Source organism: Lepisma saccharinum, chromosome 6 (assembly GCF_977018435.1).
Source record: "Lepisma saccharinum chromosome 6, izLepSacc3.1, whole genome shotgun sequence".
Taxonomy (NCBI): domain Eukaryota; kingdom Metazoa; phylum Arthropoda; class Insecta; order Zygentoma; family Lepismatidae; genus Lepisma; species Lepisma saccharinum.
Genome location: NC_139234.1, coordinates 64,481,268 through 64,501,969, shown reverse-complemented (window position 1 = coordinate 64,501,969; position 20,702 = coordinate 64,481,268). Strand labels below are relative to the sequence as shown.

The 20,702-nt window shown below is 37.3% G+C and overlaps 1 protein-coding gene across 4 annotated transcripts in view; it reads right to left on the bottom strand.

Annotated features, from left to right (window-relative positions):
• Positions 1–20,702, bottom strand: part of Sap47 (Synapse-associated protein 47kD) — a 66,909-nt gene that overhangs the window by 9,430 nt on the left and 36,777 nt on the right. For 2 of the 4 annotated variants that reach the window (XM_083124042.1, XM_083124043.1), the window contains exons 5-7: positions 13,190–13,330; positions 11,781–11,920; positions 9,286–9,431 (exon numbers count right to left, since the gene is read on the bottom strand). In XM_083124042.1, coding sequence (XP_082980168.1) covers positions 9,286–9,431; positions 11,781–11,920; positions 13,190–13,330 — 427 coding nt within the window. Of the gene's footprint in view, positions 1–5,634; positions 5,682–7,921; positions 8,066–9,285; positions 9,432–11,780; positions 11,921–13,189; positions 13,331–20,702 lie in introns of all 4 variants that reach the window. The other 2 variants (XM_083124041.1, XM_083124040.1) reach the window with 2 other exon arrangements.

The window sequence follows — 20,702 nt, the reverse complement described above, 5'->3', positions numbered from 1 at the left end:
AATGCGAAATTCTCAACTCAACTGATATATTTAACAGCAAATGCAGCTAAAAGAAAGGGGCAGGGGATAATTACTGCAAAACTGATAGTACACACCTTATTTAGTTCATAACAAGTGTTCTGAAACAGTGAATGTGTTCAATCAATTCTCTATTGCATTTTAAACTGTCAAACATTTTAATTAATACATATATGTTTCAGTAAAAATTTACAAAACTTTAAGAGTTATATATGAAATTTACACTTCATTAAAGAGAAGTGAATCAAAATATTTACTTGTATTTAAAAAGAAAACTACCAGTTGACGTTGACGTGGCCGCGGTGGCTCAGTCGGTAACGCGTCTGACTACCATGTTCAAGGTCCCGGGTTCGATCCCCGGCCGGTTCAAATCCGGGAACTTTTCTAACGGTGGAAGCGGCCCCGGCGCCTACCCAGCGTCGAACAACATGGGTACCTGGGGGAAACCCTGGGGGGTAAAGGCAGTCAGGGGCGTGATGCTGATCACATCACCCCCACTCACGACCGGATCAAGAAAGTGTGGGGCGTTACCCCCACACCCCCTATACGCCTTCATGGCGTGGTGCTATGCACAGGGGAACACTTTACCTTTACTTTACCTTTACCTTTACCAGTTGACGAATTTATCTTGCAGAATTATTCTTTCCAGCTTTATTTTTGGGATTTGATAAAATGGAGAGACAGTCCAGCTATTTGAAGCAACACAAATAATTTTTCAATTCACTTCCTTAGACTATACTGCTCTACTTTGTTTCTGACACACTGTACATTGCAATAGAGGAGATTCCAAAGTTTGGTATTGACAAATTAATTCTTGAAACTTTCCTGTAAAAATGTGATTTCTCTCAGTATATCAACCAAGTCAGTACTGGATAGACTTCGGAGCTTTTGAGACCTCACGTCACTCTCATCTTCAGGGACTGAAGTGAAGATGAGAATCCCTGAAGATAAGAGTGGCATTAGCTCTTGAAAGCCCAGAAGCCATATCTGGAACTGACCTGGAAGATATACTGAGAGAACCTCATCATCTTCTCTTTTCTTTTCTTTCGCCACTTGTGCAACAAGGATGAATGATAATATGAATGGTGAAGAGACATCCAAAAATACATACTCATGCCCAAACTACAAATAAAATCAGGAACCACTAGCATGAGATTGTAAACCAATAAATTGGCCACCAAGGCTGCGGTCCAGGAGTGTACACAGAAACAGTAGAAATGTTATAATGAAATAATATACATGTAGAAACACTTACTGTGTTTTGTGCACAATTCTGACACACAGTATTTCTTTTCATACAATATTTGAACTGTTACAGTTGTCTTTAAATCAGGATCTATTATCGCCTGAAAATATTGTATAAAAAGACATATGTGACAGACACAGAAGTACATCACTCTGTTTACATTAACAGCAGAATGTTCATTACATGTTTTAAAGGGGATTGAGGCTAAAAAACTTACAGTGCAAGAAAATTTTATAAGACGTAAGCGAGTTAATAAAGATATATCCGCGAAACTTACTTGTAAATGTTCTATTAATTTCGGTGGCCTCTGTCACCATCCACTTGGGAACTCGATGCTTTACTGTTAGGTTGACTTCCGGTTCCTGTTGTTCTTTCCTCGACTACCGCTAGGGGTGCGGGTGTAGCCATTTCGTCTGCTGCGCAGATGGCTTTGAGCTGTTGTAATAGCGGGAGTTTCGCGGACATATCTTTAGTAACTCGCTTATGTCTCATATTATCAACCGCGTTGTTTATTCCCCTCAACATGAAAAAGAAAATTTTATATTTTACTTCACCGGGACCAGAAAGATACAAGTGGAAAAATGTAAAATCGAGGGTCCACTGTATTTATTATTTTGTAATTATTATATTATGCATAATTATTAAGTTGGTACAAGGTTTAGGCTGTACATTATTTAAATAGAAACAACCAAAAATAAAATAAGTTCCAAAGGTGTGTGGCTAGAGATCTCATTGTTATGGTGTAGTAGTTGGGAAGAATGATTAAGATCAAAATTCCTAGTACCACAAAAAGAAGACAATTAGCCAGATTATGGAATATCATAATTCAGGCTCCATAATGTGCAAACCAAGTCAGAAAGGATTGAAACAAGAATATGTCATGGATAACAGTGTGGGATAGAGTATTAAATATGTATCATTTTACATGTGTGTGTCCTTTCAACCTTACATAAGGGAGTGTAACTCTACCCAGTGGCGGTCCCTCCATGGAACAGAGGGAACAGGCTGTTCCCTCCTACTTACTGCACTTTTGGGCTATTTAAATTATTTATATTAACATAATAAGAACACTTTTCTCTCGAAATCAACGTTTCCAAAAGTAACACTGAAGAAAATCTTTCACCGTGGCTGGACGTTTGTTGACGTCATCTACCCCCCAACGCATCATGGTTCTCACCCCATGCTCTACCATGGTCTCTTAGTATCATGCCCTCTACTGTCTGAAGCCGAGTATTTCCGACCACGTGCGAAGATAAACGATCCCCACGGCACCACGGAAGCTGAACACTCTAGCTGTTCCCTCAGAGAGATATTGCGGATTCGCTTTTCTTCCAGTTTTTGCTATGTGCTAAAGTGTAATCGCGTCACAAGTGATACATTTGAGTGTAGAAAGTCTATAACTTCCTAATCTCGTTGAGAACTTGCGTCTGACATTCATAACGAACTGGAAAAATCTTCTACAGTCTAAGAGTCTGCTAAATGCCTTGGCTAAACGCTGGGAAATAGCTTCCGAGGGAACAGCTCACATCCACCTGTTCCACCAACCCCAAGACCAAAGTTTCAAGGCATGCAGTGGCAGGACAAGAAGCGAATGTTGCGAGTGTTGTATGATCGACCGGCTGAGGACGAAAGCCTTTAGTTCATTCAACTTTGCAGAAAATACAACAAACCAACACATATTCTAACTGAATTAAAAACTAAAACGAAATCATACACAGAGCATTTTCAAACGAGTTACTACAACTCTGTAAATTATTAACTGAATATTCTTCCAGTGGCAAATTATATTGTTGTTCTTGTTTAATCCTGAGAAGGGAGTCTGGAACAGGTCTGGTTTTGTCACATTAACAACTTCTACTATCAGGGTGGCTACGCACCGGGAATTTCTTGAATTACGGGAATTATGCGTGAATTGTTGGCTCCGGGAATTGTGCGTGAATTCAGCTTGAAATTTTCTCTGTAGACATGAAAAATTGCAATTTTTTAAAATCCCAATTCCATTGAATTTATACATATTTATTAATGACCTGAAACAAGTTTTTTCACAGTTTAGGTTTTATTTTTATTGAGGAAGGTAAATAAAGCTGCGTGGAAAAAAAAACAGAATTCTCTCAATCCATTTGCTTTGTTAGTGTTCTTTGAAGAACAATCCATCTGATAGACTGAAGATTATTGCAAGATAAAATATCTTGAAGTTGATTAGGTAAATTTAAAATTCTTATAGAATTAACAATTTTTCGTAGATTACTATTTCCCGTAACATATGTGACTTGTGTTTGTAGATGTATTTATAGTCCCGAGTAGCAGTGGCATGCCCAGGATTTTTGTAAGGGAGGGGTTACCTATACTTTTTCTCGGTAGTCCGCCCTCATTTTGTCATATTTTCCTACCATTGACGTTCTTTTTTTAGGAATATTGGGCCAAAGGGGGGGGGTATAACCCCTACCAACCCCCCCTTGGGCACGCCACTGCCGAGTAGCTATGTGAAATGACAAATGTAAACTCCGCACCTTAAATTATATATATGTACCGTCCAAGTGAATTAGAATTATTGGATTCATTGGAATCGCACAAACCATATATTGTTAATATAAGTATTTGTTTGTGTGTATGTGTGTGGGTGGTGAGAGACTGTAAAACCTTAGTTTGAAATAGAGAAAACATTTGCTTGAATTTTTGTAAAGTTCGCTTTGAAAACCGGGAATTATACTTGAATTTTACTATGGTCCTACAGTAGCCACCCTGACTAATCTAGCGAAGGTCATGAAAAACTCAACCATCTGTGTACCATTATGGGATTGAGAAAGTTTGAATTACAAGAATACTCAACTCTATGAAAAAACGTCAACTTAATCTACAAATAAAGAGATGAAACAGGTCACGACAAAATATTATTTTCCTTCTCTGATGACTCATATATTTATATTATCAAATTTTTCTTCGTTGCGCATCAACAATTTTATTTTTAATGTTTTCTTTATATTATATCACATTTGCTTTAAAATTATTATTGTCATATAATTTTAACGTGCCTCATGTTTGTCACTTCTGACATTTCAATAAGGGTTGAATTTTACTTGATCTATTGTATTATATTAAGACACCCATGCGATGGGGAGCAAGTGCAGGTGACCTGTTCCCCTGCCTGATTTATCACCGCACGCCACTGACTCTACCTCATACAGATAGATATTTATGAAACACAAAATATGTGAAAGTGGCCTGAACTGCAATTTTTAAAATAAAATGCAACATTTGCATAAAAAATCCAAGCATTATACATAATTAAGTTATAAGGTAGAAGGTATTTTACATTGTTAATTTATTTTAACTTTTTGATTTACATGTGTTTTGTATTGTGTTCCAACCAGACACAAAAATACAAGTAATTTATCCTTTAACTGTTAATAAAACATTAAAATGCTGACCAAGGAAAACTTTTATAGTATAAAAAATATACATAAAACCCTGTCTGGGAGTGTATATATAAGACTCCACTAGAATATTCAAAGGTTAATTACCTTCTTTCTCTGTCTTAAATAATTTATATTTCATCATTTGACAATTCACAGAAATTAAAATGATCTATTATTAAGTGAAGAGGCAGTGTTTTGCCTGTCCCACCCGTGACACAAAATTGTTCATTTATAGCCACAAATGTGGAAAAGTATTTTAAGGGTAGTTATAGCCACGAATCTGGAAAAGTATTATAAGGGTAGTTATGTTTAATCAACAGTGTACAGTTTCATATTTCATTGTACAGAAACTGAAAGAAAAATGTTGCTTAACTATCCCTAGAATAATGTCAAAACTGTAGTTTGTGTGTCCAACCTGTGACACTGGAAGTTCACATTTATTCCTTCACCCTCCTTGCATGTCAACTTTGGTTAATATTGAATGCTTTAACATTATTGATTGGAAAGCTTGTAATCTTACAAGGAAGAAATTTCCATCATATAGATATAACTAAAATAATATTGATATTTTCTGCAAACAGCAGTTGAGGTGAAACGTAGAAACAGCACAAAATATTTTTAACTTAAATAAAACAAAAAGTGTGAGGAGAAGGGTCATAATTTGGTTCTAAAAGCGAAGTCCTATAGCTAAACAAGATTACTTCTGTCAAGGCACTTATGGTCATGTCCACGTCACTTATGACTATCAGAGATAATTTTTCACAAAATTTACAAATTGCTATAAATTGTGCATAAATTCATTACTCATATGAATATATAGAATTTGATTCAAACTTTTATAATAGTCCCCAACGGTCACAAGAGTTATGTGGACATGCCCCTATGAGATAGTAATTATATAAATCTCAACTGATTTCACTAAAAACAATATATACATTAAACATTAATACTTACCTGGTGAAAAAATGTAGTGCCTGGGTATTCTTGTTTGTTTCAGTTTTCTAAAATACAAGATGATTTGAAATTACTGTCGGGGTTATTGACTAATTTTCAAACTTGAAAATAACAAAATAAAACTCCGCACAGAATATGGAAGGATATCTCGAACAGTTTTATTTTGAATGATGTTCTCACTTTGCTGTATCGACATCTGGGATACTGCAACTTCCTGCTTGAAAGTGACAACTGTCCACATATTTTTTTTAAAACAATGCATATTATCACAATGCAATTACAGAATTCCTGCATGGATGAGATCCATCCACAAGAATTGCTGCTGTGATAGAAACTGCTACACTGCAAATTATGAACACTTGGAGGAAAATAGATTATTGCTTGAACATCTTACGAATTATGAAAGGCACATATTTTGAAGTTGTTTAGGACATATGTGCACTGGTGATTAGGATTCTGTGACCAATGATTACCATGTTGCAACAGGTCTGCCTTGACCCCAGAGGTTTTATTTTTGACATATCTTATTTATTTCCTAATCGCAATGGGTCATTGCAACATCTTACAGTTAACCATGGTTCATAAAATTGTGCATAAGTTTCACCTGGCCTTAATGGCATTTTAAATTACAATTTGTTAAAACTTTTTGTCTTAATTATGTAACCTGGGATCCATGCAGTCCGAGAAGTTTATTCTATTTGTCTATTGCTGTATAACATCCTTGCATTTTGAATCATATCCCCTCAGATCAGACCTTGCACTTCTTTATGGACGTAAAACACACACGACACAGACACACAGGTGTGCAGAAACTTCTTCTGGACTATATACTGCCTTTTTTAATTAGGGTTAAATGGCAGATGCTACACTGGCTGTTAAAAATCTAGCCCAACCATGGACGTGTGTGTCCAGGTACATGATACTACTCTTTTGAGATGGAGAAAGATTTGACAGCAAACTTCGACAATATTCATTTTGAATATAACCAGTGAACTGTACAATAATTAAAAAGGATGAAATGGAAGGAAACAATACTGTGTTTTGGAGGTGCTGATCTTCTCAGTATAGACAAGAAAATAATATGTAAATACAAAAAGAGTAATGTTCTTTGTAAAAGTGATTTAATAATTACAGGAATTAGGAATCCTACAGTTGAGTAATTCCTGTAATTAGGAATCCTACAGCTATGTAATTCCTGTAATGAGGAATCCTACAGTTATGTCATTGGTCACCTGGTTGATGTGGGTTCTACAGCTGAGTATAAAAATTTTCAATTTACCCTTTCATATTCTGTAAGCAACCACACTGTGCTGCTTGCAAACTATGAGCCACAAAAACCCCAACAATAATTTTGGATCACCTTCATTTAACATTTTCTAACATTTTGTATATATACTCTTGAAATATCCTACTCATGATAATTGATACAATATACTTACCTGATTGACTCAAAATGCACATTACAATGGTGGAAAGTTAGAAACCACAAATATTAATGCTGAGCAACATAGTAGAGGAAACGAATGGGAAAAAATGGCCTAATCTGGAAATAATTGTAACGCAATTTTTTTTTTTTGTGCCAGATTGTGCGGAATGGTATAGTGAATAATATATTAAAAATCCGCCATCTTGGTATATGGCGGCAAAAATTCACCTTAAAAATTTTAAAAAATTACAATATCTCAAAAACGGTACACTGACACAAAAAGTGAAGGAAACCAAAATGAAAGAGCAGAAAATTTGCTAAATTATGGATTTTGATTGATAGAGCTACCATAAATCTTAATTGAATTAGAAAGATTCAAATATTTTCTTTAATTTTTAGAATTAGCGTAAAAGTTGGTTTCTGACACAAAAAACAGCTAATATGTAATTTATGTCCTAAAGTCATTTAACCAAATTCATAGCTTATGATTTCCTCTACAGATCGTTTATTTCCTCTACTAATATTCTTCAGACTCTGGGTCAATGTAAAACTTAATTCATCTTTATCTTCACTTACACTGCTAACGTAACATGTCAAACAAATAAAAACATATGCATGCAATAAATTCAACAATGCAATTATATTTCAGTCTTCATTGTTTATACAATTTTTCTATAGACAATATTGCTTTCATTCATTTCTTTCTTTTCAAATGACACATGATCATTTGAGAAATACACTGTGTACACTTGTAGTTACACAGACAATTTCCAAATGTTTGGGCAATGAAAACGCCCACAATTTTTTTCTCAACTGATACTTGACTGAACTTGTCCGACTATATGGATCCTAACAACTCACCGTTTGCCTTCGGCTCCATTCCAAGCTTCTTCATACCTTCCCTAACTTCTTCCATATCTCGTGAACTGGCACGGAACTCGTCAGAAACGAACTCATGAGTAGGACTGTCCGTATCTTCAGGTACATCCACTTCTTGAGCTTTTGCTACAGGACAAACGTTACACAACACTGAAACTCTCTACAACAGCAAGCAACATGCTCAAATCAACTCATGCAGAATAAAAAATAAGGTAAAAAAAGTGTGCAAAAAATTAACTCTACCATGGCGCTCCATGAAATTTTCAAAACATCTGCAACACACAACAGCAAAAAATGTGATAGCAGTACACAAAAATTTACTCCAATTCTATAACACCCAATTTTTAAATCTATTGAATACCTATTCAAATATGCAAGCGGTTTGAATGCTAGCACACTGTAACACTCTACAGTCAGTGCAAAAAAGTTAAAAAGAAAAATGCTGTAACACAGACTATAGAATGTGGATAATATAAATAATACAATAATGGGATAATACAGGAAACATTAAGCAAGGGGGGAAACAAGGACAACTAGACAATAGTGTGGAGAAGATAATGAGTCTTTGTAAAAACACCTTAAATGTGTAGTCATCTTTCCACTAAAAAACTGTGAGACAAGTAAAATTTCTCAAAATGTACTCATCAATATTACACTGCACTAAATTGTAGAGAGTTAAAGGTTATAAAAATATTATTACAAATTCACACTTAAATATCTTCTTCCTCCAAACGAATAAACAACATTTAATGCATGTCTATTGAAACAAAATATGAGGGGAGGTGTTTAAACTTTTTAAACTATTTGCAGATCTTCAAATAAAAGAATAAAATATTTCACACTTGTAATTTGTTTTTTTCCTTTAAAGGCAACGTATCAATCATCCTAATATCGAATACGTAAATGTAGTGTGAATACTAATATTGAATATTTGTGGATGTGAAGTGGCAGCCAATTAGGGGGAGCAGTTGCCCCTCATTTTGTCCCCCGCACTACGACCTCTTTTAACATCAAGCCTTGTTTATCATGAGAAAGTAAACTGTCCTTGCCCCTCAGTTTTGGCACCTGATCACTGCTACTGTGTGTGTTATCATCAGTAAATAATATGCAATTGGGAAGAAATGTCACCTTCAAGTAATAAAAACTGCTTACAAGTATGAACTATCGTATTATCTTGAATAATCTCAACAGAAATTACACAGACTTTCGCAAAGAATGTAGTATGTATACGTACTACATAAACACCCAGCATATTTCGGAGATTTTACAATAAAATTTAAAAATCCATCATGATAGTTTCAGCACCAAACATACTACTTAGTACATAGTTTATAAGTATTATTCACCTGCTGCTTCACCCTCTACACTACTAGCTCGAGAGGAGCCCTGAGATGGTCGTCCACCCTCCTGAGCCATGGATGACAATTCATTAGATTGGCGGATCAGACTTACACGGTAAAAGTAGTTACGCCAGAACGTCTCTTCATTGATTCTAGAAGAAAACAAAAATTGTACTTCATATCTTACAATGGAATTACAGAACAAAAAACAAAATCACTAATTATCATGAATGGGATAATTAGCGTATCGGTAACACTACTGATCCATTAGATCTATACAGGAGCTAGTAATTTATTGCAAAATTCAACCATTTTGTTATTTTTATTAATATAAACATGTAGTTAACTAAATGTCTAAATATCCTGTTTAGTTTTCTAAACTAACCTAACCTTGTAGTCATCTTGTTACATACATTAACTAAAGAGGTCAATGAACTAATGAGTTTCTTCAAGAAACAATAGCACATTTTATATCATATCAGTTACTGGTACTCATTAATATTATGTAGATACTTTATTGAGAGTGGCAAACATTTCATACTGCTATGGCTTAAAAAGGAGAATTAGAGAATACAGTACTGCCAACATACAAATGGTGGCTAAGTCATTCATAAATTGCAAGTGTATCTAGGAATTAGAGGTAAACTTTTCATGTCAAATTTTCAGCTAATTTATCTTGTAAAAGCTCTTACTAGAAATTAATCCAGAACTTGAACTGAGGTGACTGATAGTTATGGGTGCACCCTCTCACAAGAAAACTTGACCACAGGTTACTTAAAATTAATATTAGTAACACAACTAAAGTTGGATATACAGGAACAAGAATATTAATAATGACTTTATATTAATGTGCAAGGATTTAAGAATTTCAGAGCAGAAAATTGGACATGAAAGAGGTGAAACAAGAGATTATTATTCAGGCTGTAGTTGGAGATGCCAGAGCCTGACTAGCTTAGAAGGAAGTAGATCACAGGATGTGCTATGGGAATTTCAAAAGGGATACAGACCTCTACAAAGCATCTTTATACAAATCATGATATGGGAATAACTGTTTGTTGGGTTGGCAATACAAAATTATATAAATGAAAACAATCCTGAGGACTAAAGACTATTTACCATGATAACTAGGGGCATGCATATTTCGTTTTTGACGAAAAAACGAAATTTGAAAAAACACTTTCTAGTGTTAATTTTTTATGTTTTTGAAAGGTGTGAGATGCATTTTGTGACGATATTTTGTCACGAAATAATGCGAAATGAACTGCAAAAAGCGAAATTAACTCAAACACGAAATTCAGGGTTTATTCACCGATGCGACACCTTCTGAGGTCTGAATTATCCTGAGAGTTATGCAATTCCCGGAAAACTGATTAATTCTGCTGTTAATATTGGAGAAGCAAATAAACTTAATACTCTGATAACTACATAAATGTGCTATTAGAAGTGAAATGTTAATTCTGTGGAATAAATGTAGTTTTTAAATCAAATTTAGGATTATATTCACAATTTTAAAACCAATATGTCTTTTTATATACCACTTTTCATCCATTTTTTCACGGCTATAACACCAATATTTTACATTATTTACTGCTTTTGAACCCGAAATTGACTCAGTTTTTGTACCGAAATTTTCTTTTTTATTTACCAAAAATATGTGCCTCCAATGATAACAATAAACACTTGAAAGTGTGAAATACAGACTATATAACCAAAGAAGGTAATTTACAAGTAGGAGGCAAAAGAGTGCGGACTCGGACAGTCTGCAAAGGTTGAAAATTTATAGTTGCCATTTGAGTGTAAACAATAACCATTTGTGGACATTCTTGAATGAGTATGAGTATTGTTTTAGTCCACGGTATGCACAGATAGGCTAATTGGGACTGGATCTACAGTTTAAGGTGGGATTCAAACAACTATGTGCCTCCACCGGGTATGAACTTGGAACTCCTCGATTTCAGGGTGACAACTTTACCTCAATGCGATTGGTGAGTAGACTTCCATGAAACTGTTAACAGCTAAAACTGTCACTTTGTTATGAAGGAGACACGCAATGAGGAGACAAAGCAGTGGCTCAGAATCAGTATTGAACATTTAACCTATCTGTGCAGAAGTTGGGCTTGAGAACAAACGGAAAGAAATTTCAATGATAACTGCACCACTAGGGTCTATATATGAAAAGATAACTATTCTCCTAATTTACGGTCACCTGCTAGAACATAGCGGTTTGATGCCAAGTGGGGGCATAGTGGTTCAGATTGCACTTGAAACTGTAGGTCCAGTCCCAATTAGCCTATTTGTGCATACAATGGACTTAAATCAAACTTCAAAGCTAGAACACAGCAGTTGCAGTCATTGGAGAATCAGCATTGAAAGATTAAATTAAACAGCCTATAAAATGACCTAGCCAGTGTCAGGGTATTTGATAAGCATGCAGAAGACCCACGTTTAATTAATTCAATTTCAGTATATTCAGCAATACGTAATTTTTAATCTACACTTACACTTTTGGAACCAATTCAAATCTCATCTTCTCAAGATTTGGATCCTCTGCTAAAGTTGCCATAGCCATAGGATATGAAGATTCATAGTCGAACTGAAACTGAACACCGGATGGTGGACTTCGGACAAAATTTCGTCTGTCCTATAGATGTAGGGAAACAAAGGCCAACAATTAATACATTACATACTTGTACTTTATAGCAACATATGCTAATTTCAAGCACAAAACAAGTTGTGTAGTTAACAGTAGTTGTGCAGGCATATTACAGTCCATATTCACACTTTTTTAACAAATTCTACATTTTTAAGTGGCACACAGGTATGACACTGAAATTTCAAGTTTTTCTGAATCTTCCATCAAGGGAACTTAGAAGAAAATCTTAAAATGCAGGGAACTGCAAAATCGAGGAATATTTTGTAACATTTTGCGCCACTGAAACAATGAAGAATGAATGTATAATCTGGGGAAATGCAAAATCTGGAAACGTACTGCAATAAGAATAATACAAATTTATCATTTCATAGTAACGAAAACCTGTAATTCTTCTAGAAGGTGCACATTCATTCAACACAAATAAAATATGTTTTACGTACCAATCTTTCAACTTTATGTACAATCATGCTAAATGATTTTATACTTGTGTGTACCCTATGCAGGTTAACACTTTCATGTTCTAGAAAATACATCAATGTAAAATTGTTTAACCTGTGAGCTTCATTACATAATGCCGAAATGTTGGTACTTAAAACATAGTTTGCTTGTTTTATTGTGAAATAGATTCCCACATGCTAATTTCAATAAGTGTGTAATAATCCATTAGTATCTGTATGATCTTTCAAATATTTATTAAAAAATTAAGCACTTTATTGTATTATAATTATATTTCAAGTTTGTGCATTATTCTTAGTACAAAAAGGAAATACAGAATTAAACATTCAATATGTTACAAAAGAAATGCACTAATTCAATACTTCTGCAAGAAATTTAATGAACTGAAAACATTTTAATTCCATTTCTATATGTTCAACAAATTTAATATTACAGTGAAGATATTAACATAAAAAAGAATACAGACAAAACCAAGAAAAGGGAAAATAGAAGAGGAAAAAAAAATAATAAAAACAACCTGTTCTAAGTCAACATCAGAGTGATCCTACTTGTGAACTCACCCGATGAAAACATGACTTAAAACTGAAATATTGTGATAAGGACAAATGTGTGCCAGGAAGACCAATACAGTAAGCAAAATAACCACTTACATTACTTATTTCTAGGTATTAAAAAGTTGAAATTAAGCAATATTTACAGACAAACACAGGCGGATAAAAGCCAAACTAACTTTATCAGCAGAGTAGTGCAAATAAAGAAAGTATTTCTACAAAATGTACAATTAGACAAAAAAAACCTTACCGTGGACAGAGACAGAATTTCTTCCTTAAGACTTTCCTCCTCAGGATAGCCAACCCATGGTGCAAGAGCAGCCTCTGATCCCTTGCCCTCTTTCTCTTTTATGAAGGCTTCTTGGTCACGGTTGAACTCCCCTAGAAGACTCTGCAAAATTATGATAAGCGTAACAGGTACTGAACAAGTATTTGGTACATTTACAAGCGGGAATATAACTATTTACATGGAGTGCCTACTTCTTATTGCTCACTAATAGGAGCCTGTGGAGCAGCTACCATCTGTTTGCAGCAGGGTGCACTGCCTTGCTTCCCCTACTCATTCTCTCCCCTTTTCTACCGTTATGTGTGGAGTTGCTCCACAGACTCCTCCTCCCAGGGCCTACCTGATGGCACAGTGGTAGCATCATCACCTTATAATCAAGGGGTTCCAGGTTTGAAATCTGGTTAAGGCACGTGACACAGTGGTTCGGATTCCACCTTAAACTGTAGGTCGTGCCCCGATTACAACATATGTGCATAAAATGGACTTAAAACAACAAATCAAATCCAGATTCCTGGGATGCAGTGAAATCAAAATGTGAATTTCTATTTTGGGCATACTTGTAAGACTTTTAGATAATAAGTACATATTTATTTTTGGATATTTTGGTGCTTCTTAGGTCATATATCCCATTGTAATTTGGAGCATTGCTCTGTTATGGGATTGCTTATAAATAATAAATAAATAAAAATCCCAGCCTTTATAAACATCAATGCATTTTCCCCTTCACTTCATTCTCACTTCAATTGACTGAAGCACGGTAGAAAAGTAATGTAAAAATATGTCAAATACATACGAGGGTCATCCAGAAAATAAAGACCGTTTGGTTATACAAAATGAAAAACACAATATTTACTGGAAAAAACAATTCTGTTACATACCTGAAGCTTCCTTCACTTCTCTACATAATCACCTCCTACGTTTCAACATTTGTCATATATGTGCACGAGCTTCAGAATTCCCATGTTATACTCTTCTGCCGCCCGTTCATTAAGATCATGGCAACCGTCTTTTGGAATCGTAAAGGTGTTCTTTTGGTGGATTTCTTGCCGAAAGGCACTACGATCAATGCAAATCGTTATTGTGAGACTAAGAAAACTACGGCGAGCCATCCAAAACAGGAGGCGAAGAATGCTTTCTGGAGGAATTGTGCTTCTGCACGACAATGCCCGCCTCACACTGCTGGTGCAACTCAAGAATTGCTGTATCAATTCGGATGGGAATTTTTTGATCATCCACCCTATAGTCCGGACCTTTCTCCTAGCGATTTCCACCTTTTTCCTAAGCTGAAAGAGTTTCTGGGCGTTAAACGTTTTGGAAGTGATGAAGAGTTGGAGAATGCAGTGGCCACCTGGCTTAATGAACTGGCGGCAGATGAGTATAACATGGGAATTCTGAAGCTCGTGCCCAGATATGACAAATGTTTAAATGTAGGAGGTGATTATGTAGAAGTGAAGGAAGCTTCAGGTATGCAACAGAATTGTTTTTTCCAATAAATATTGTGTTTTTCATTTTGTATAACCAAACGGTCTTTATTTTCTGGATGGCCCTCGTATTAATATCTCAAACTATTACCTGTTAGTATTGTAGCAGTTACGTTTAATTTCCAGATGTCATTGAAAGTAGTTAGAAGAAGGACGCACTGGCATAGTGGTTAGCCCAGTGTGCTACGATGAGAGGACCAGGGGTTTCATGTTTCAATCCCGGCATGGAAATGGGTTTTATTTGTGAGTGTCCCTTCATGAATTTCGTCACATCATCACTCCTCATTGTCGCGATTACCGAAAAGTGGCTGAAAAGCGCCGATAACAAGAAATCTGATCAACAAGCATGCATCCACAGACATATGCAGCCTGAAATGCATTGCTATTTAGCATGGTTGCATACGATTTAAGTTTGAAGATAAAATATTCATGGGCACAATCGCCTGAATCAGTTATACACCGTTTTTATAGAAGGTGCACATAGATCGTCATTATTGAATTGTTTTTACGTAGAGTTTTCTACAACGTCGTGCAATTAGTTTTTAGGTTTTTTTTCAGACTGAAGCGACAAGCGACACACGTCAATTGGAAACGAACCTTCAAAGATAAATTAAACCTTTCACATCGACAAGACACAAGCTGCGCGTATCGCCTCGTTGGTGACCCATGTGGCAGCGAATGCTTTCTTATAAGGGCACATGTCGCTAGTCACATCAGTGTGAAACCCTCGAGTCGCTTGATGCTTCGTCTCAAAGCCATCTTAATAAAAGTGTAAACTTCTCCAAGTAATTTTACAAAACGTTAACACGAGTGTATTAAAATTACGCTGTACTCATAAATTAGCAAGTTAAAAGTGAGTCGACATGTCCTAATTTGCTAAATCACCTTAAGTAGTTTAGAGTAATTTGTTGACATTAGTTCAACACACACCCAATCATTACTCTTGAGTTAGTACTCGGTGCAGTAAATACGGTAATTGGCTTGCACACACATAGGTCACCACATACTCCATCGTCTTCTGTTACAATTTCAAAATCAGTTTCGAAGCCTGCCATGATGATGCAGCAGTGCTTTAAAAGTAAGGGGAACTGGGTTCAGTCTTGGGGTTTTCTCATAATACCATCCATCTATTTCACGACGTTGCCATCACGGGAAGTAAGCTTACAAACATTTTACAAAAATAGTTAATCAGTTAACAACGATTTGTGGCCGCGGTGGCTCAGTCGGTAACACGTCTGACTACCATGCTAAAGGTCCCGGGTTCGATCCCCGGCCGGTTCAAATCCGGGAACTTTTCTAATGATGGAAGCGGCCCCGGCGCCCACCCAGCGTCGAATAACATGGGTACCTGGGGGAAACCCTGGGGGGTAAAGGCGGTCAGGGGCGTGATGCTGATCACATCACCCCCACTCACGACCGGATCAAGAAAGTGTGGGGCGTTACCCCCACACCCCCTATACGCCTTCATGGCGTAGTGCTATGCACAGGGGAGCACTTTACCTATCTTTTACCTTTTTACGATTTGTGTGTGTATATACAGGGTGTCATTTTAATGGCGCCCACGGACCACGGAAACGTGTAGAAGACATCAAACATTTTTCTCGTTGGTGTGTCGTTTCGGCGCTACAGTCATTCAAAAAAAGCCCGTTTTGCCGCCTGAATGCTGGCAACCACACACAACATTTGATTGTATTTGTGACGTCATATCCCGTGGTGAAGCGATGCGTTCCAGGGTTGCCAGGAACACACATATTCTGTGAAAAATGACATAGCTACAATCAGCCACATTATGTACCGTAAAATTAAACGAGAAAACACGTTCTGTAACCTACCAGGAAGTAAATAAACGATACTAAAAATGGTAGAATGAAAATCGAATTCAAGTAAAAGTGGTCATATCGAATTTTGTCTCAGCTTACATGTTAGGTAGTTACCAAGTTGGCATCTACAATTTAGTCTTATACACTTCGTCCTTCTGATACTAGTTGTCTGTGACACACTGAACAGACGACAAAATTGAAATGATAGAACTCAAAATTCCAAAGGTAAGCAACACATAGGCAAATATAATGTACATTCAGGGCATTATGAGGCAAGTGGCAAAAATGGTTGAAAATACAGGGATATAAGTAGTAGCAATACAAGCTTTCCGACGACTGTGTTTATCTATGCACCGGATACACGTGTAATAGTTTGCAACTGTGAACAGGACAGTATATTCCCTACTGATTCATCATTAGATTGTTACTGTGGTTGTACGGGTTTTAGCCGAAATGTAACAACGTGAACCTCGGATACTTCCCTTATCAGCACAAAAGTACCACAAGGCATCTGGACACAAACCGTAGATATCAACCTTGCAACGAGATTTGCAAATATTTGACATGTAGCTGGGCGTAAACAGCCACATGTAAGCTGTAAGTCCAATGAAATTTATTGTTGTTGATATTTGATATGTAGGCTGAGACAAAATCCGATTTTGATACTTCATTTTGAATACGTTTTTTACCATTCTCATATCGTTGGTTCACTTCTCCCTCCCCGGAGATGACTGCTGATCTTCTGGCTGATAGGCTATGATGTTCGGTCTTCTGGACGCGTTTCAAGCTTCGTTTTACAGATAATAATGTGGTTGGTAGTTTGTCATTTTTCACAAAATTTGTGTGTTCCTTGCAACCCTGCCATGTGCTGTTTCGCCGCAGGAAATGACGTCACAGATACGATCAAATGTTGTGTTGGGTTGCCAGCATCCAGGCGGCAAAACGGTCTTTTTTGAACGGCTGTAGCGTCGAATCGACGCACCAACGAGAAAAATGTTACTGAGAAAAGTTGTTTGTTTTGATGTCCTCTATACGAATCTGGGTTCCGTGGGCGCCATTAAAATGACACCCTGTATAAAAAACGCCATCCTAATAAATAACTATAATTGGTTTCAGTTTATGATTTAAGTCCACTTAATGCACAAATAGGCTAATCGGTGCTGGACATACTGTTTAAAATGGTACCAGAACCAGTATGTGTCTACACCAGGTACCGAACCCGAGACCCCTTGATTGCAAGGAGAGGACGTTACCATTACGACATCGGGGAGGCCTCTAAATAACTGCTGTGTCTTCAACTTTGCATGTCAATAAAAGATATCACGTTTATTCACCATTGTTAAAATGAGAGGGAGAGGTGGGGGCGGAAAGACAAAAATAACATTTTTGTATGAAATTTGTTGAAAAAGAAACCAATTGCAAAAGTAAAACGTGTTTTCAATTTCCAATCCTGACATGCGAAATAAATCATTCTAGTAATTTCGATGATTTTTTTCCAGAGTTTTTAGCGATTTTTCAAAATTCCCTTTTCCCATAATCTTTTCAGTCCTGAGGTCAGTGGGAAGAGTGAACTTCGACATATACATAAAAGATGCATTCCGATTCAAATTTTGACTGTACACTCCTGTTCACATAAAATGGCACATTTTATAAGGTTGGAAAATTGAAGTATGTGCCACTTTATCTAAACAGGAGTGTACGTACATGGACGCGCACGCGACTGAAGTTTTAAAAAAATCCCCACGCCGCCCACTGCAATAAACGCAATCAGCCGTTGTTGCTTTTCCGCCCCTGCCTCTTATCAAGAGACAAGTGCACGCCTAGTGTTTCGCGAGTGGAGCTAATAGTACGCTAAGTGCCCAGCGATGCTTCATCACTGTCCTCAACCTTCGCAAACACGACAGGAGGGGGAGGGGGAGAAAATCAATAACTTTTGATGGGGGGAATCCCATGGCTTCCAGCCAGTCACCCCGCACTGCAGACACATGGAAACGTCACGTTTGGAAAAGTAACAGAAACGAGGTTCGAGCAACAAGTGAATTGCATTCTCTTTCACTGGCCCGTGTCTCACATGTGCACGCCATGTGCATATCCGAAACGGGGAAGCAAGTCGAGCTCGAAACAGATCGATGCAAGCAAGCTACAGTCTTCTTTTTCCATCGCCGATTTGTAACGATTAAAAAATCAGAATCGCTTGGGCGTGGTCCAGATGCACTTGGAAGTGGACATGTCTGGGAGGCAGTGGAGGCGATTAGGATGGCGGACGTCCCTTCGCTTTCTGCCCCCCGCCCCACTATGGACTTTTTAAATCTTAACCCTAGCCTACCCGTGCCGTACGAGAAACTTACGGGGAGGGGGGTCACAAACCCACAGTTTTTGTACTACTCACTCGTAGCTCCCAAATTCCCTCACGATGCTGGGTTGCCACCGGTCCTATACACCAAAGTAAGTATATAATACAGACCGAGAACCCAGACTGAACCCAGGCGGACTCGAACCCATGCCGTCCCGCAGTCGGGAGTCCAAAGCACAACGCCTTAGACCGCACGGTCATGGAGGAAGACACAAAAATTACTATCACTGATAAAAAAATAATAATCAATTATTGAACGAGTGTCACACATCATTCGCTCAACCTAAAAATAAAATATCCGTTTTGCATCATTCTTGTTTTTCACTGCCATCTACCGTCCGGTACGGGTAACCTCAGTGCCTCAGCTTTGCCGTCGCCATGGTGTCTTGAAAACATTGCACTTCACCCTACTGTATTTTGGTTTTATTTCAGTTTGTCACTATTGTTTATATTTAATGAGTGTCTCTATTGTTATATTAAATAAGGGGAAGGAAAAATGCAGCTGCCCACACTTACATCAAACATGCATTCAGCTTGCCATATCACGCTTGCTACAAGTTTGTGTGCTACCTGGGTAAGCAACCCCCCCTTAGGGAGGAATTCAATTTGAAAGAGGACGAGGAACAATAACTAACTGCACAAGGCTGTTCTACAAATCTATCGGCTTTAATACAGAGAAGCCTTGAAGACATGCAAGAATTTAGCGCGGAATGAACAATGTACAGCGATGTTATTTTGAGTAATCTCGGAACGAACTTGTATTCAAACCCCTGTACATACAAAGCGGCGAATATCGAGCGGCTTCGCACAATAAGAACGCCCAAATTCCGGCTCCAGCTCACGGGAAATGGCGCAGACACGAAACATAACACCTGCTTCGTCCCTCGGGGATGGGGCAACTTGTTGGTTTCCCCAGCCACCTGTGCACTAGTCCTAAAAATTACAATTCGCTCGCCATCATTAGAAGAAAAGCAGGCAGCACAGAGTCGCCAAATGTCTACATGTTACGTATGTGAGCAATTCCAAAAAATGTAAACTTTGATGGTCAAAATCGTGTATCAGTGAAGAGCGATGTGCTGTACGTTGCTTTCAAGGAGAACATCTCTTTATACTGTGAATATAAAATACACGTGTTTCTAAAGTCTAAAAAAATGTACTATTTCACTAATTTGGATTAAAAAATCCAGATTCATAGGATGCAAACTGTGTCAGTGTGTTACGTTCAAATTAATTTTTATGTAGTGCTGGCAGAATACATTTCAAGAATTTTTGCTATGTAAGAAGAAATAGTAGTACTTGTAAATTTTCTGTTTTTCAGGATCATTATGAAATCGTTAAGGATGGAAAAGATTGGACTGATCTTGCCCAACATAGGGATAGATGGTAGACTTGTGTTGCTGCAGCCATAAACCTTCGGGTTTAAGAAGGCTAGAGAGTTAGTTACTTAATGTTTCATGAATCATATACAAAGAAATAAAATATAAATAAAACTGCTTCTAAAGTGTCGCTCTGATACCTCTAGAATTGCTCATGTTCTCTTTCTAGTTCTAATAGTGACTAAACGGGGGTAAGAAACTATGCACCTGTAGGAGTGCACAGGAGTCCCTTGATCTCTTGATGGAGTATTCTTCCAATTCAACAGTACCCAGTCATTAGGGCCTCAGGCATGCGGGAGACCCGGGGTGGGAATTACTGAGACGTTGTCCGTGCATAAAGCGACCATAGGGCTCACAAAGCCTCCAAAGAAGTGGTACCGGGGGATGGGCAACATCCAAGTCCAATTGATGCGCAGATAGTCCAATTCGGATAGATGTCTAGTTTAA